The following is a 17,646-nucleotide window of genomic DNA, read 5'->3' on the forward strand; positions in this document are numbered from 1 at the left end:
TCTGAGGACCAAAAGAAAGAATATTTGTAAAGCATTTGACAATCTTTAAGCACTATGTGAATGCTAATGCTTATTTTCTGTAAAATGTGGTAGTTGGACTCTAATGTCCCTTTCAGCTTTCTACGATCCTAAAGGTGATTTGGGTGGGGTGATCATGGCAGTGCTGGAATCAGTGGGTTCCAGTCTCAGGTTTGTCACTCTCTCCCTCAAGTATCGAGATCTTGTCTCTCTGCACCCCAGTTTCCCCATCTGGGAAAATGAGGGGGCTTGACATGATGATGTTGAAGGCTCCCTCCAGCTCTTATGTTCGGTGAGTAAAGGTCACCAGCCAGGCAAGGAGGGCTATGTTGGGACTTAGAAAATTTATTCCAACATGCTGTTTAAAAAAAAAAATAGACCCAGACTGAACAGACAGCCTGAGCTGTAATAAATTATTATACTTGTAAAAACTTCTCATTCACAGTCCGGACATCATTTACAAGAAGAGTTGGGAACATCACACATGGAATATTGTTTTCCTCATTTGTACATAAAGAGGCTGTGCTTTAAACCTGGGTGGGCTTTTGTTGTGAGGTTTTTGCACCGATATATACCATACAGACATTGCAAGATGCAACTGTGGAAACCAGAGTTTAAATAAAATTACAGGCAACTCCCCCCCTCCCCAAACCCCTCTGTACATATATAGCCATATATCTACAGAGTTCTTTTGGAATGATTACTATTGCCATTTGTAAGAACACAGAAATCGTCTGAAGACATGCCCACTTACAGAATACCTTCACGCTTTAGCACAGAGACAAAGCATGGCATGAGTTGGCATGAGGGACTTTAGCTCCCTAATGTGACCACCAATGAGAAACAGATGGGGTGTGTGGCCTTCGAATTGGGTTGGTTTCTGCAGCCTTCTCCTCTCCCAATGCCCCTGAAGGTCAAAAAATATAGCAGAAACTCAGGGGAAAAAAGAGAATGAGAACAGGGAGGGGAGAGGGGTACCCAGGTGAATTGGGTCCTACTGGGTGGCAACATCATCGAGGGAGTGAGCATTTTCAAAGCAACCCACCACACCTCCCCACCCAAGAAAATGAATCAGATAGAAATATTTTCTAGGTATTGTTGTTCCCAATTGATCTCAGAGGGTATGAAAATGCCAGAGGGGGAGCAGGTGTGGAGGAGGGCGACCAGAAAGACAGAGGACTGAATACCATAGTGTAAGAATATTGAGCCTGGAGAAGAGAGAACCCAGTGGGGCACATGATCCACTATTTTAGAGGATTTGAGGGGCTGCCATAGGGAAGAGGGAACAGATGGACTCTGTTTGACCCCAGGGGGGGGGACTAGGGGCAACGGGGGAAAGTTGAATAGAGGAAGATTTCAATTAGGGAAACTTCTCGATTTCCTTCTGTTCTAAGTTAGCAATGGGCTGTCTCAGGAGGTAGTGAACTTCCCTTCACTAGAGATGTTCAAATCAAGGTCAGATATTGACTTGTCAAAGATATTGGCTGTAGAATTACAGGTCAGGTTACTTTCAGTTCCACATCCTAAGATCTTATGATGAATAACCTATTCCTATCCCTGGCTCCTCTGTCCTACCCTCAACCAAACCATATTTTAGCCAGAGTCCTTCTTTACCCTAAGGGGGAGAAAGGGATCATATGGTTTTGACACACTGGTCTTTCACACCTACATATTCCTTCCTTGACATCTTCCTAGATCCTTGGATAGGGCATGCCAACAGATGAAAAGATGTTGGAATTTGGTGACCAAATAGTAGGGCAAAGAATATAAAAACCTACCTTTTAATCTGTGTCCCAATGCCTGAGAAAATTGTTGGCATTCCTGATTACTGGTCAAGAGCAGGATATATGGCACCAAGAATCAAGGTCAAGTGACAGGTGGCAAAAGGCAACCTGACCTCAACTATAACCATCACTTCCTACAGAAATGACAACTAAAGGAGACCCAACCTGGCTGGCCTCCTTAAAGAGGTTTCAGAATATTTAAAACTGGAAGGGACTTTAGAGAAGGTCTATTCCACTTTCTCATTCTACAGAGGAGGAAACCAGTGATGCTAAGTGACAGAACTGAGATTGTACCTAGATCCTTGGGCTCCAAAAACAGTGCTCATTATACCACAGCAAATTGATCAAGTCAGGTCAACACTGAGCCATTCCCTAACACCTGCCAATAACTCCTGTAGCAAGAATGTTCTTATGAGCACAGTGAGCACCAAGAAGGGGTGTGTGTTTAAATGTTTAACAACCAGCTCTCCAAATAACAGGGCACACTTTTCAGTTTAATTTGCGTTATTAACATTTTTCTCCATCACTTTATTTCTTTTTTTTTCTTCCGCCATCACTTTCTTAAGTCTAGACAATCAACAAAACAATAAATCAAAGCCTGGCTTGTAATGTTTGCTGGTTTCTGAGGTATAAATGCTCACATTGAAAGTTTAGCAATAAGTTTTCTGGAGAGGTGCTTAAAGCTGACTCCAGCACACCCCTGACACCAAGTCTCCTTCCCACTCACAAGCTCCTTGACTACTTTCTGCTTTTTTATATAAGCTTTTTTTTTTGAAGGATAAGGCAGGGCAATTGGGGTTAAGTGACTTACCCAAGGTCACACGGCTAGCTCTGTGTGTGTGTGTGTGTGTGTGTGTGTGTGTTAAGTGTCTGAGGTCAAATTTGAACTCAGATCGTCCCGACTCCAAGGCCAGTGCTCTATTCACTTTACCATCTAGCTGCCCCTATATAAGCTTCTGAAGACACTGCAGACAGATGAATTAGAAAACAGCTTCTAGATAGTAACCTGCCCAGAAGGAGGGACCCAACCAGGGAGTACTGTTAGAACCAAAAAAAAAAATGGGGAAATGAAACTGAGATCAGCAAAGCCCATTTCATGTCCCAGGAGTGCCAATGTCCTTTCTTCATATCCCTGACAGTATGGAAAACAATTCTCTATGAAAAGTGCAATAGCCCATCATATGACTCTGACTCTACAAGACTAAGTGTGTCAAAGAAAACAGGAGACTCTGCTTTCTAGCAGAGTGACATTGGATAAGTCACTTGATTCTTTGGACCTCAAATTCATCTGTAGAATGACCTCTAAGGTCTCTTCAGCTCTAAATCCTGTGACCTAGAATCCATGAGACTAAGTGCTTCTGATGATTTATTCACTAAAAAGAATGAGAGACTCTGCTTTCTAGCTGTCACTTGATCAAGTCACTTGATCCTTTAGATCTCAGCTGTATCATCTTCCATATGAATGAGTTGGAATACATGTAACCTTTCAGGTTCCTTCAGCTCTGCATACGATAGGGGATCCCATGGCCACCTAGACCCCAGGGAGATTTAAGACCAGAGTTTTATGAGGTATGGGGCCAACAGCTCCAATCCCCAAAGATCTTTCCAAGCGTTAGGGTTTGGTAAGTCATTCACTGTCCTCTGTGAAATGGGCAGCAAATGTGAGCTTCTAACATCCAAAGGACAACTCAGCTTTTTGGGGAGGAGGGAGAGGGAGACGGGCAAACGTCTAAACCCTAGTCTTTCATACTTGGTACAGGGGGAAAGGAGGGGCAGTTCTGTACCATCTTAGCCAGCTAGCCAATGTCACCAATGTCACCAGCATCACCAGTGTTAAGAAAGCCAGAACAAGAATCTCACGGCCCTAAGAAGTACCATTCAGATACTGGCTCCTCTGTTCCTCTGTTTGATTGCTTCCTGTATCCTGAATGTGAATCCTCAAAGATGAAGCTTCTTTTCCTTTCTAAAATACTACAGACAGAAAATGATGCTTTCTGTAATTGATGGGGGGTCTGGGGCAGGCCATCCTCAGTCTGTCTGGTGGTTGTCAGGCTTCTCTCCTCAGGCTACTCCCAATTTGGAGGGGGGGTGGTGTCGTTAAAGTGGAAGGCATTTCCAAACTATCTGAGGGTATGGGGAGGGGGAAGGCCATCAAAAAAAGACAAGCAGACAAGCGCTTGGTGGATGATTAAATAGAGCCTGCAATAAATAGGAACCATAAACATCTGTACAGAGGAACATTTTTTTTTTCATTTAATCAGTATAAAAAAAGGTTTCTTGGGTTTGTTTTTTTTCAGTGCATAACCTCCCGCAGTAAACAGCTGCCTCTCCCCGGCCCTGGCAGGGGCCGGGGGACATCCAGCTCACCATGACTCCAGAGGACACCACTCAACCAACCCCCTTCGAAAAACTCTACAAAAATATTCACAGCCTTAAACACCTCATTTGTTTTTCCTTTTAAACATTTCAAGCAAAAAAGGGTATCAGAAAAGGCACAAGTAACTGCATACATGGGAAGATAATACCAGACGGGGACAACTCAACAAGGGATGTTTCTGTGAGTTTGGTCGGAAGTGAGAGTGCGTCTGCGTGATGACTATTAGACTGCAGGAAATAGTGTTGGAAATGTCTTTTCCTTTCTACGGAAAGCCTAACGCTGATGCAGAGCGGGGAGACCTAGGACCTGCCTTCGTCCGTGTCCTCCGGCCTCCCGGGAGTCTGTCCGGGCCCCTCGCTCTCCAAGGGCGGGGAGCCCAGCTGACGACAAGGGCTGGCCGAGGGCCTGAGCTCCCCTGACAGGTTCCTCCTGCGGGTCGCCAGGCACCGGCTGGGCTCCATGAGACAGCCTGTGGAGCTGCTTCGATCCAACGTCTGGGAAGGAAACACCGAGGGAAAAGTGCGTGGTGTCTCAGAGTCAGTGCAGGGGCTGCTGTGGGCTGCCTTCGGGCTAGGCCTCTTGGCCTGCCCTGGCCTGCCAGGGGACGGCCTGGGAGACTGCTCAGAGCTCGGGCTGGGGCTGTCTGTGGGGGCGGGAGCCTTGGGCTCTGAGGACATTCCTCCGATCCTGGCTTTCTCCCAGTCGGGCACAACCTGACCCTCACTAGTCCTCGTTCTCTCTATGGAGTAGCTGCTACTCTCCAGCTCTGAGGAGAGAGTGAACTTGGAGACCTTGGCCACTGGAGACACAGATGCCGAGGAGGTCTCTGGTGGGCCTTCTCGGCTTCTCTCCTGAGCCTGCCGGGAGTCGGTCAGGTCGCTGCCCCCGCCAAAGAAACAGGTGGACCATGGCCCCCCAGCCCCAGGCATCAGTGTGGGATGGGTGCTGGGCCTGGCCTGGACCATTTGGATCCCCCCAATGGGGATCATGGGGCATGGGGTCCTGGCTAAGCGCTGGGAATGAAGAGGGAGATGGCTAAAGAGGTTCTCTCCTGTCCGGCCTGGGATGTGGCCATGGAATTCGTGAAGTGAAGAGGAGGGTCTGGAGGGAAACGGGTGAGCAGGACCTGGTGAGCAGGCAAGGCTTCTGGGCTCCAGCTTCTGCATTGGCAACAAAGACACACACAGAGACATAAGGGATGAGCACAATAGCAGGCTCATTACCGGCTGAATAACAGGATCACAGGGTGATGCGGGTCACAGGACTGTTAGAGAGGCCAGGCCTGGGCACCACATATGGCCAGGAGGGTCAGGGCGGCCACTGTGGGCGATAACACCCAAGATTCTAGGTCTCCTTTCTGCTTCCCTGGATCCCCTTGCTTGAAATGGTGCATGCCGTTGGAAGGCAGGCAAAAGAAGCTAACATGTGGTCTGGACACAGTGCTGAACCCCACTCACCTCATCTGCCCTCCCTCCCTGCAAGACCTCTATTAGAAACAAAAATACATGCTGAATAAATAGAGAAAAAAGATTTCCTAATCAGAGATCAGGCAAGATGCTATTTTACAATGTTAGGTTCTAGACCAGTGGTGTCAGATTTTAAATGGATCCCTGTTGGCTGCAAATAGATTTAGAAAACCACAAATCAATATTATCCATGTTATTCTGTATTTTTATTTATTTTGTTAGATGTTTTCCAATTACATTTTCATCTGGTTCAGGACCACCAGGAGTGCTGGCTGAGGGCCACAAATTTGACACCTCTGTTCTAGAAAATAGCGACTGTGTGGATATAGCAGACCACACGCCAACAGACACTGATGAAAGGCCTAGTAAGTGGTAATGGTGGTGGTGATGGTGGTAGCGGTAGAGACGGTGATGGCAGTGATAGTGAGGGTACTAGGGGCAGTGATGGGGGTGGTGATGGTGATGGTGAGGGTAGTGATAATGGGGCTGGGAATACTGCTTATGATGGTGTTACAGGAAGAGATGGTCGCCATGGTGATGGGGTGATAATGAGGATGCTGATGGTGGGAGGGATAGTGAGGGCATGGATGGTGATCATGGTGTAGATGGTGACCACAGTTTTAGGCTATGGCATTAATTCTTTAATATATCTATAGGAACAATTAAGGACTGGAAACTCCACTGCACAGGCTGAATGGTAAACCCATGGGGAGGAGCTGTCACTCTGATCTTGTTCAGAGGACACAGAACTTTTGAGAATGACTCTACCCTTCCTAACTTCTTTCTCCTTTTATACCCCAAGGGGAAATGTCTTAAATGCAAAAAAAATACTCTTCTTAAGAAGATCCCAGGAAAATCCACTGAAGGGGCACAATAACTCACCATCTTGGATTCAGAGGTCTCCACGTTTTTGCCAAGGAGCTTGTGAGGTAGAGGCTTTTGAGAGAAGAGACCATGCTGAGCGACTGTAATACTGCCCAGGGTTTGCTCGTCCACTGCTGTGCCACTTCTGAACACTAAGTCATTTTTCCCTGGCAGTGGGTACCGTGGGGGGGACTCAGAAAGTCCTGGAGACATTTTCTTGGGGGATGAGTGTCTTATGGGTATCATCTCCTGGCCAGGAGACAAGTTCCTCTCTGGAGAGACCCTGCCCTCTGATGAGAGATAGGCTCGTGGGGATAGTTCTCTTCTTGGGGACAAGTGAGTTGAGGGTGACACACACCTGAGAGGAGATGCCATCCATGGACTGGGTGAACCCCCTCTCCCAGGAGAGCCACACTGGAAGGATGGAATTTCTCCAGCTGGTGCAAAACGCTGGGGAGGACTTTCATTTTTGGTTAGTGAGTGTTTTCGGGGGACCATGGGTCGGCTGCTGCAGGGCTCCTTGCCTGGGGACCATGGCCTTCTTGGGGATGGGGCCTGGGAGCTCAACAATGGGCCCATGGCTAAGATCCCCCCGTGCTGGTTTGGGGCCAGTTCCTGCTCACCAGGAGCCAAGGGCTCCCGGGACATCAGAGCTGGCTGGTGGAGACATAAGTGGCTCCGGCAGGTGGTGGCTTGACTCCAGTCTGCTGGCCATCTAGCCTCCACTCTCAAGCTTGCTGTGAGCTGGTCACGCGAGGTCACATCTTGGGGCAAAGATGGGGTTGCTCGGGGGCTTTTGTCCTGAGCTGGTGGAGAGCTAGCCTTTGAGTGTCCGGCAGGTGGTGGCCCTTCTGAGGGCTTCAGAGTAGGCTCATCCTGGCTCTCCTCCTCCTCCTCCTCCTCTTCATCATCTTCATTGTCCTCTTCCTCATCGGATTCCTCCAAATCAGAAAACTGGTGCTCCTCCACTGCCTCAGAGCCCTCCCGCCCCTCGGAATCCTGGAAGGGGTCATCGCTGGCTCCTGAAGGAGAGACAGACAAAAGTCAGGGGCATGGACAAGGTCAAGCGTGCCGGGCCTCAGACCCTCTCCCTCCTCTCCAAAGGCATTGGGATTTAGCGCAGAAGAGGAGCTTTTTCCAACTAGGGCATCTTCTGCAAGAGAGTCCAGCACAATGATGTCCAGATCACAAAAGGATGCATGGCCTTGGGCAAACTACTTCCCCCTCCAGACTTCCCTTTCTTTCTCTATAAAATGAAAGGGTTGGCTTGGAAGACCCCAAAGGCCCCTGAGCTCTGATATTCTATGACTCTAAGCCCCTGGTCACTGGGGGCCTCTCAAAGCCAGAAAGAGTACAACCTGTACCCCACTGAGCTCTGGCCTAGATGACAATCTGGCATCAAATAGCCTCTGGCCCTTAGAGTACTTCCTTGGATGGGAGCATAGTGGTGTAATGGGAAGAGCCCTGGGTTGGAACCAAGGTTTGAATCCTTCTTCTGGGTCTAACTCACTGTGTGACTTTTGGCAAGTTATGTAACTTCTCTGGGCCTCAGTTTCCTTCTATGTAAATGGAGGCTAGGGAAGATTGGACAGGATGATAACAATGCTAGAGCTTTGAGCCAGGAGGAAGGTTAAGCTTCCTATTTGTACCACAGGCACAATTATAGATGTTACAGATAACATCAAATCCTGAGGCCCTCTATAAATGCCAGCTATCATCATCAGCTTTGCCATCAGCATCTCTTCCAAGCCCATCATCTTACAGGTGGGGAAACTGAGGTGCAGGGAAGTGATTAAACAGAATTATAAAATTTTGTCATTTAAAGAGACCCCAGGGGGGCATATTTCAGTAGAAATACTCTCTATCCCAACTCCAACAAATTCCTTTTTTTTTTCTTTTTGGAGGGCAATTGGGGTTAAGTAACTTGCCCAAGGTTACACGGCTAGTTTTTTTGTTTGGGTGTTAAGTGTCTGAGGCCAGAACCGAACTCAGGTCTTCCTGACTCTGGGGCCAACACTTTACTCACTGCGCCACCTAGCCACCCCTGCAAATTGTCTTTCAACCTGTGCTTTTTTGGCGGGGGCCAATCAGGGTTAAATGTCTTGCCCAGGGTTACACAGTTAATCTGAGGTCGCATTTGAACTCAGGTCCTTCTGACTCAGGTCCACTGACACCGAGGCCAGAGCTCTCTCCACTTCACCAACTAACTGCCCCATTCAACCTATACTTAAAGATGGCCAGCAATGAGAGCCTCACGGCCCAGCCACCCCAGCCAGGACATTCCACTTTTGGACAGTTCTAACTGTCAGTAAGTTTGCCCTTCAATGGAGCTGAAATTGATCTCTCTGGAAATTCTTGATTGCTCCCAGTTTTTCCCTTCAAGTCTAAGGAAAACAAGTTTAATCTGTTTTCCACAAATAGCCCTTTGGGACACCTGAGACAGGGATTGGGTTCCCACCTTCTCCACCCCAAACCAAGCTTCCTTTTCTCCAGGTTAAACACCTCCACTTCCTTCACCCAATTCTCATTAGGTCTCTAGGCCCCTCCCCATCCTGGCCCTTCATCAGACTATGAAGTCCCCTCCTCCCCCATCCCACGTGGCCTCAGAACTGAACACAGCCATCCAAAATGGGAGGCAGGGAAAGTTAGGGGGAAGAAGCTCAGGGCTGGGAATCAGGAGATTCCTGGTCCAAAATCATCCTTTCAACAAGTGTAGTTATGTGATGGGGGATGGGGGGGGGGGGGGAAGAGGTGAATATCTGTGCCTCATTTTCTCCTCTGTGACATTAAGGGACTGGACTAGGGCTAGGGGTGAGGAACCTGCGGCCTTGAGGCCACATATAACCCTCTAGGTCCTCAAGTGCAGCCAAAGGGCCCTGAGGACTCAGGTTCCTTACCCCTGGTCCAGATCCATTTCTAAGGGCTCACTCATTCTTTGTGATTCTGCATCCTGGCAGACAGATGGCCCCTGAGGCCTCTGAATGGGGGTGGGTTGTTCTCAACTCACCCCACTCCACCCCACCCCACCTCCACCCCCAGTGTCAGAGCAGGAAGAAAAGCTGCAGAAAAGCCACTGGGAAAGCTGGAAAATTGGAAAAGCCAGTGATCCTGGAGGAGAGCTTCAGGGATCCGACCACTGGGGGGCACTCACGTTCAATTCAAAAGATCATCTCTGCTGGAATTTGCTAAACCAGGCAGATTTGGAGTCAAAGAGGAAGCTTGCTTAGGGATTATCAAAATGAACTTCCCATTTGGGCCACAGACTTGAAGTGCAGACAGAAAGAGGCAAAGGCCTGAGTGTTTGATGCACAGAACCATGGGTGGTCAGGGGGAACACTGAGGCCTACAGAGGAAAAGGGACTTAGAGTCACAGTCACAGAACATGATATCTAGGGGACCATCCAAGCTTCCTGATTCTCAGGCCAGTGCTCTTACACTGCCCTATCCCACTTCTCAAGGCCACTAGGATCCCAGGCCAGGGAGCTCTGCTAGGGCCAGGGTTGGGCACAGGCAGGGCCCGTGGGGATCATACCTTCCTCGGCTTCCAGCTCCACCAGCAGCCCCATCTCCTGGCACTTTTTGCTGTGAGCCTTGGACTTCATGTGCTTAGTCAGATTCCCTAGAAGGAAGCACAGAGAAATAGAGGCAAAGGTCAGGGTGTCTCTCTCTCCTGAGGGACTGGCAGAAGAGGCGGAGAGGGGCCTGAGGAGATACAGGGAGGGTAGTCTCAGCAGAGCCAGTCCTAGGTACATCTGCAGAGCTGGGGCTAGTTTAGAGCCTGGTAGAGGGGAAGGGGGATGGAGTGCAGGGATGAGGGGGACCCAGAGTAAGCAAGCAGAGCAGAGCAGAGCACAGGCTGCTTTGAAGGCATCATCTCTAAATGTGGACATTCAGCCACGGCTACCACCACCCAGAAAAGAAGCTGGAGCCTAGGAAGGGGGAGGGATAGGGAAGAACGGAAAAAGGGAAGCCAGGGATGGAGTGATTCAGGATAGGATGAGGGCAGGTGGGATGAAGGTACAGGAAAGGCCACAGATGGAATGAGGAAAAGATGGGATGATTGACCTTGGGGCGGGAGGGGATGAGAGTGAGTAGAGGATGGAATAGTGATGGAATGAGGTGGGAGATAGGCTCATGTGGGGTTTGTGAGACTGGGACATGATATGACTGCTGATGAAGGTAGGATGAGGAGGTTGGGTAGTAATGGTAGAATGAGATGGTGATGGAATGATGTGGGATCAGATGACGGTAGCTGGGATGAAGTCAGGCTGAGTGAAGGGTGAAATGGTTGGAGTTAGAGGATGCCATGAGAAAGGGGCAGGATGACAATGGTGGGGTGAGGGTGGAATGGTGACTGGATGATGATGGATGGGGTGGGATCAGGGTGCAGAGACAAAGGAGTGAAGTAGAGTTGTATGACGATGGGGACGTAGGGGTAGCATAAATAGAGTGGGGTGGGATGAAGAATGCTTGGGTTGGGGTGCAGATGGGGTAGTGTGAGGATGGAGATGAGGGTCAGGGACAGAGTATGAAATGAGAAGATAAAATAAGAAGAAACAAGATACAAATTATAAAGTTCCTCTGGCTATGGACTTGTTGGCCATTGTCACCATGGTCAATGAAGCCCTTATGGCGTCCCACCCCTGGCCAAGGTCTTCTGCTCCTATAAAGTTTTCCTATGGCTCAAGACATACATCCCCATAGTCCAGGTCTGGTGAAACACCCAGGGCTGTAATTGAAGTTTCCCTCAATTGGCAATATCTAGGGGACCAAGCTAGGTGTCTGGGAGTAGGGTGGGATGGGGGTGGTGTCCTGGTCTACTGTCATCTTTGGTATCAGAAGGGCAGATTAAGTTGGCAGACAAAGCCCCAAGCCTAGCCCCCCTCTCATGGAGCCCCTGGAAAGCTCTAGGAAAATGAGCCATTCAGGGCCACGGTCAATATACCAAGGCCAGGGCCAGGGCCTTTTCCCCCTCCCTAGGCTGTGAATCCCTGAAATCTCTCTGCTAAACTGGTACATGCTTGTCTTTGAGGGACAACTCAAAGGAGGGGGCAGAGGGAAAGAGAGAGAGAACTTTCAAACTGTTTTTCTCATTTCACCTTTACTGGCGCAGGTCTTAATGAAGCATTATCTCAGACCAGGGCTCCTGGTGAGGTTGGGATGTCTTGGGAATCAGATATGAAATGCATTTGTCTTTAAAGCTAAGGTATCTGGGTAAGATACTAGGTTTTCTCTTGGAGTCAATTATGTCTATAGGTCCTCCCTCCCTCTCCTTTGCCCCTTCCCCATCTAAGGTGATCAGACCAACCCTAGCCCAGTTTTTGATTACCTGTAGAGGGAGGACATATTTTCCAGAAAGATAATGGAGTCCTTTTTTTGGTTTCAATACTGCTGCAGATAAACTGTGAAGTGTGTTGTTTACTCTGTGAATGACCACATCCAACCCAAACCAATAGCATGGTTATTCACAAAGTTATTAAATTGTTTCACAGTTGTTTTATATCTTAGAACCATGAGGGCTCACAGCTGCTATATAGGGAGCCTAATGAGCTCTCTTGGGCTGAAATTCCCTGGTGATCTCAAGTCCCATGGAGGGAGAGGAGGGAGGGAATTTCCTCTTGTCACCTCCTCTGTCAGTGCCACCTACCACAGACTGGAGATTGGAAAGAAGGATGAGGAAATGAATTTTTCCTCTTTATCTGACTCTCATTCACTTCTCACCCATTTCGTCTCTTCTCCATCCTTTTCATGCTGGCTGATCAGAAATCTAGTCATCATACCCTTGGATGAAAATGGCTACAGTACCACTTCTCTCCCTATCCTCTCCCCCTATGATTCTCATGACCTCTTTTCTCTTTTTCATCCCCTCTGCCAACTGCCTGTTGCTACCTTCCTGGTACCAGAGGGCTTCCCCTCTCCTTCCTCCTTCCATCCTTACCCCCACCTCAGAGCCCGAAGCCTTCTCCTTCAGTATGGCTCTTCATCAAGGGTTTATGGCTTATCTGGACCTTGTATCTGCCACCCAATGGGCCTAGGGCTCACCCAAAGAAGTCTCTTAATCAGTGTTTGTTGAGCTGAATTGAATCAAACAAATCCCTATCTGGGGTAGCTAGGAACCAGGCTTTTTGGACTGAGCCCAGTAGGAACTTCAAAAGGACTCTCCCATCATGTTGGAGGGGACTCTTGCGTTAGGAAGAAAGAGGAAAAGTTGGCCACCGCCCTTGGTATGGAACTGGCTGCACCAAGCACATTGAGACTAGGTGTCTCCAGGAGAGGGATAGGGAGAGAGAGGGGGCAGACCCAGGAGGGCAGACTAATGGAGGTAGAATGCTAGGGTGTAGTAGGGAAAGGAAGGAATGATTGGAAAATGGTGCCGATGGTGAAGGAAGAGATGCTCCTCTCTTTCCAGGAATGCCAGGCCAGAGAATGATTTCAAAATGGCCACACTCTTCCTCAGTAACAAGAACACTGGCATTTTTTTCCCCAGAAAATAAGTTTGATCTGCACCCTTTTGTCTTTGGGGGAACTTACAGAAAAATAAATTTTTGGTTTTCCTCCCCTATATCTTCTCTCCCCACTTTCCTCTTTATTTGCATTTTCAAACTTTCTTCCTTATCATCTCTCACAATATGCCTGGCATAGTCCCACCTCCATGCTTTTGGACACACTTTCCCCCTGCCTGGGATGCCCTCCCTAGATCACTGTTTATCTACATTCTTCTGATGTTTCAAGGTCCAGCAGAAATCCCAGATCCTCTGGGAAATCTTCTCTCATCATCTTAGACCTCAATGACCTCTCTTGCTCCTCAGCTCCCATAACATATAGGATTCTGAGCAGGAAATGAAATTAGTGATCATTGAGTCTGAGACCCTTATGATACCAGTGAAGCCCAAAAACAAGGGACCAGGCAGGTGTCAGTGATAATTAGGAAGGCAAGGGTCTGAGCCCAGGGCCTGTGGCTCCAGATTCAGGGCTCTTTTCTACCTATCATCTGTGGTCTTGTTCCTTGGCTAGCTACTTGGATCCCATGGCCAGTTATCATGGCACCTGATTGGGCAAAAACAGTCTTATGACTATGAAGAGTAAACTCATTCCAAATCTGCCCTGATGCCCATCACCAAGCTTTGGGTACTGCCCCTGACATCCTGGTTGTGTGGTAGGAGACCTGGAGGTCCACGGGACCATGGCTGCCTCTGAGAACAAGGGGACACTTTGGGACCTCTTTGCTTCCCAGTCCTTTTCCATTTCTAGGACTCTTCCTTCATGGGACAGCTCAAGAGGGCAAGTGGTTACCCCAGTTAGAAAGCTGGGAAGCATCAACAAGAGCGCAGCTTGGGAGTGGGTGGGAGTGAGTGGGCTCAACAACACCATTACAGACACAGGAGGCCTTAGAGATCTTCTAGCCCAGCTTCTTCATTTCACAGGGAAGAAAACCAAGGTCTGGGAAGGAGGAACGGGATTGTCCAAGGTCATGTAGCTAGAGAATGGAAGAGCTGAGATTTAACCCAGAACTTTTTATTCTGAATTCACTACTATTGGAGCAAAGCCACACCAAGTACTTCCTCAGCTCCCTTCCAGCCTGGCCTCCAGTCAGACAGGAAGGACAGTGGAGCTGGGCTGGGTTAAGTGAATGATTGACCTATCAGGAGCACCAGAATTTGGAGGAGGAAGCAAGAGAGGCACAAATGTCAATTTTGAGATTCACAGATTTGTAGGCTACCAGAGTTGGAAAGGACCTTAGAGACCATCTAATCAGACTCCTTCATTTGACAGAAGGGGAAACTGAGGCCCAGGAAAGGGAAGTAATTTGCCCAAGGTCATACTGCTAGCAGAGGGGCAGAAGCAAGACTAAAATTCTGGGGCTCCTGAGTCCCAAGTCAGTACTCTTGCTTCCACTGCTAATATCCAGCAATAATAATAATAATCCAGTCCTCACTCAGGCATATTAGGTGGTACCAAGTTCTCTTAATAAGCCCTGGTGTCATTTTCTGTCACTCATACTCAGGAGTCTGGTGATTAAATTGTTAAAGAAAGGTAGTTAGGGTTAGATAGGGATTGATCAATGAGAGTAGGCACCTGGGAAAGGTGGAGGAAGTAGGTCAGATGAATTATAGCCTCAGTTTCCCCTTCCTCTCTTCCCTTCATCATCCTCCAGGAGTGGGCTCCATTGGGCTTGTAGCCCTTTGGTTGAGAAGCACAGTTATGGTTTTTAGCTACTCCTTTCTTGGCAGGGAGATAGGCTCTAATTTTCAGGGAAGAGAGATTTCAGTGACCTGGGTCTTTTGTGGTTGTCCCAGAACGCAATTACAAGGCTGGAGGTAGAAGTCAAGAAAATGGAGGAAGGATGGGGTGTCTGGATTTTGGGTCTGGAAAAGAGACCACTCTCGACTCAAGTACAGTGGCTAGTAAAGTCTGTGTTGCTCAGCCTCGAAGACCTGCCTACCAGCCCCAAAGCAGGACCTTCCTAGACTCAGGAAGAAGTCCATGGTCAACTGTAGCATGGTACCTGTGGATCAGAAACCAGAGGGCTAACCACCAGCCTCAAGATTCTGCACAGGAGTGACCCTTTCCCGCTCGACCCAACGCCTGACTGAGGAATCAAGCCCCCAGTGCTCTGCCCTCCTTAAGGCCATTGCCATTGACCTTGTAATTCTGTGCCAAGAACTCTTCAGTTGGCTTTCGGAGAAGCTAAGTCAATCTCACTCATCTGAACGTAGAGACCAAGACAGGAAAGCAGACAGACAGACAGGCAGACAGGGGAGAGAAGCAGACCAACAAGCAAAGACAGACAGCTAGTAGAATGCAAGATCTTCCAGGAGAATATAAGCTTCTTGAGGTCAGGGACTCTTTTTCCCACATCGTCCCCCTTTTCCACCCATTTTTGTTTCCCCCAGGACTGACAAACCACAGGGGTTTAATAAATGATTGTTTAATGGAATTTCATTGATCCCAGGAAGAAGGGGTAATAGAGATGTGTGGGCCATGCTGTCTGAGGGCAGAAGACTTGATGGGTGCCAGTTCAGTACTGGGGAAGCACTTGAACTCCATGTCCTTGGTGGAGACTCGCAAAAGCATGCCAGTCTTCCCAGAGAAGAACAGGGAGCTTGATGTAGGTAGAGCCATGACTTCAATGTGTGGATGTTGTCCTCCCCAACCAGGGCTGGTCCTAGCCATAGTCATCAGTTATCTGTGGGGTCCGATCCGAGGGATTCCCTTTCTGACACTAGCTGTCACAGTGCCTGAAATTCCACCATTCTAGATTTGTTCCTTTAGAATCTCAAAAGCATTTCAATCTTCCAGAGTCCCCTGTTAAATTTAACCTCCACTTGGGGGGAGAAAGGGAATATTATAAGCTAATACTTTATCTAATTAGCTAATAGCATCCCCTCTCTAAAAACACATCATAAGGGAAAGGGGAAGAAGATAGTAGGAATGGTATAGTACCTCCGAAGTAGAAAGGTATACAAAAATGAGGGGTGGGAGGCACCTCCTGTATTTGATTTGGGGAGGCTGGTCTGAAGCTCCACCAGGCAGAATTGACATAGTTTTGGCTCCACTGGAGACGATTTCTCAGATGAAGTTCTGGGAAGGGAGAAAGCCCACAGATCCTCATGATCTGTGGTCAGCTTGGAAGCTGGGCCAAGGCTCAGCCAGAAAGGGGTTTTTAGTGTAAAGGAATGGGAATGATGACTTGTCCATTCCAATCCACCAGGAAGGCCAGTGGTGCTTGTGAGCAGAGCCTTGGAGAGAAGGCCGCCCCAATCACTGGGGTCCACCAAAAGCAGAACTCACTGCTTCTGGCCCTCTCTCTCTCAGAGAGACAAGGGGGAAGAGAATATTTCCAGGGGGGTGGTGTGATGTTGCAGAGGCTGGACAACAGCAGCAGTTGGAAGATTTTGAACAAGTCCCTTCCCCTGGCTGGTCAATGGCCCAGGGAAGACAATGGGTTATTGGTGTGAAAGCCAGATTCATTGCATCCAAGGGAAAAAAAGTTCTGCTGACATGACTCTGCTTAAGAAGAATGTGGGAAAAGAGGTCCCACATCCATCTACAAAAAAAAAAGCCTTAGGAAACCCAGGCTGATGCCAAGTGCAAGCTAGAGAACCGAGGAGAACAAAAGGAGGCCACAGGAAGTCAAGGGAATCCTAAAAAGTTGAAGGAAATCAGAGAAGATGAAAATATCCCAGAAACTGTAAACAGAAATGTAGAGAAAAGAAAGATAGCCAAGAAATGGCACTGGACAGGCTAAAGCGATGGTGGGAACCACAAAGCAGCCATCATCTTTTTCAGTTTCAGGGAGCTGTTTGTCTAACAAGGAGAAGCCAGCCAGTCAGCAATATGATAGAAACTTCTTCATGACAAATCTCAGAGACTGAAAGGCTCCTTATTGGGCTGGGTGGCTGATCCTGAGTGCAAGGCAGCTTCCTACCTCTCTCCTCCTCCTCTCCACCTTCCACGGCCTCCTGGAAGTTTGGTGAAGTGGTAAGGGCCTCCTTCGGAGTGTTTGAATACATTATTTCATTTGACTCCCTGTTCCCCCAGCTATAAAGTGAACTAAGTACTACAAGGTGTCCTGATTACTCCCACTTGATGAATGAGGAAACTGAGAAAGGTTCAGTGATTTGCTCAAAGTCACATAACTACTAAGTGTCAGAGGTAGAATTTGAACATGGGTCTGTTCTGACTCCAAGTCCAGAGCTCTGCCCAATGCTGCCTAACTTGAGAAGAAAAAAGCCCTCTCTGGGCTGAATCCAAGCTTATTCTTTCTTTCTTGATTATGTGCAGAGTAGTAAGGTTAGAAGGGCCCTGGTGCAGGTCCCTCCATTTACAAATGAGCAGGTTGTGGCCCAGAGAGGCGTGTCTCAAGGGCAGACAGCTGGTGGATGGTAGAGCACAAACCTTGTGAACCCAAGGCCATGGCTACTTCCATTGCACCACCCTACCTTGCAATATACCACGTAAAGGCAGCAGCAGCATTGTCAGCCACGTAGACGTGAATAAAACTGACCTGCTGGGCAGGATCCTGTGTCCTGCTCAGTCCTCATCCAGCTCTCATTCTTAAGCCCCGGGCCCTTAGTCATCTGGTGCTGCCATCAGCAGGAGAGCCCAGAGCCCTCCTCTGCCAATGCCAGGCCTT

General features: G+C 48.5%; 1 protein-coding gene across 1 annotated transcript in view; it reads right to left on the reverse strand.

Moving 5' to 3' along the window:
- Positions 1-343: 343 nt before the first annotated feature.
- HIVEP3 (HIVEP zinc finger 3) overlaps positions 344-17,646 on the reverse strand; it is a 159,345-nt gene continuing 142,042 nt past the window's right edge. The window contains exons 8-10 of the mRNA XM_069068153.1: positions 10,042-10,128; positions 6,528-7,531; positions 344-5,339 (exon numbers count right to left, since the gene is read on the reverse strand). Coding sequence (XP_068924254.1) covers positions 4,479-5,339; positions 6,528-7,531; positions 10,042-10,128 — 1,952 coding nt within the window. The 3' untranslated portion in view covers positions 344-4,478. The remainder of the gene's footprint in view (positions 5,340-6,527; positions 7,532-10,041; positions 10,129-17,646) is intronic.

Source organism: Petaurus breviceps, unplaced genomic scaffold (assembly GCF_028583685.1).
Source record: "Petaurus breviceps papuanus isolate PSGF00001 unplaced genomic scaffold, PetGlider_PUasm1.0 90760, whole genome shotgun sequence".
Lineage (NCBI taxonomy): Eukaryota > Metazoa > Chordata > Mammalia > Diprotodontia > Petauridae > Petaurus > Petaurus breviceps.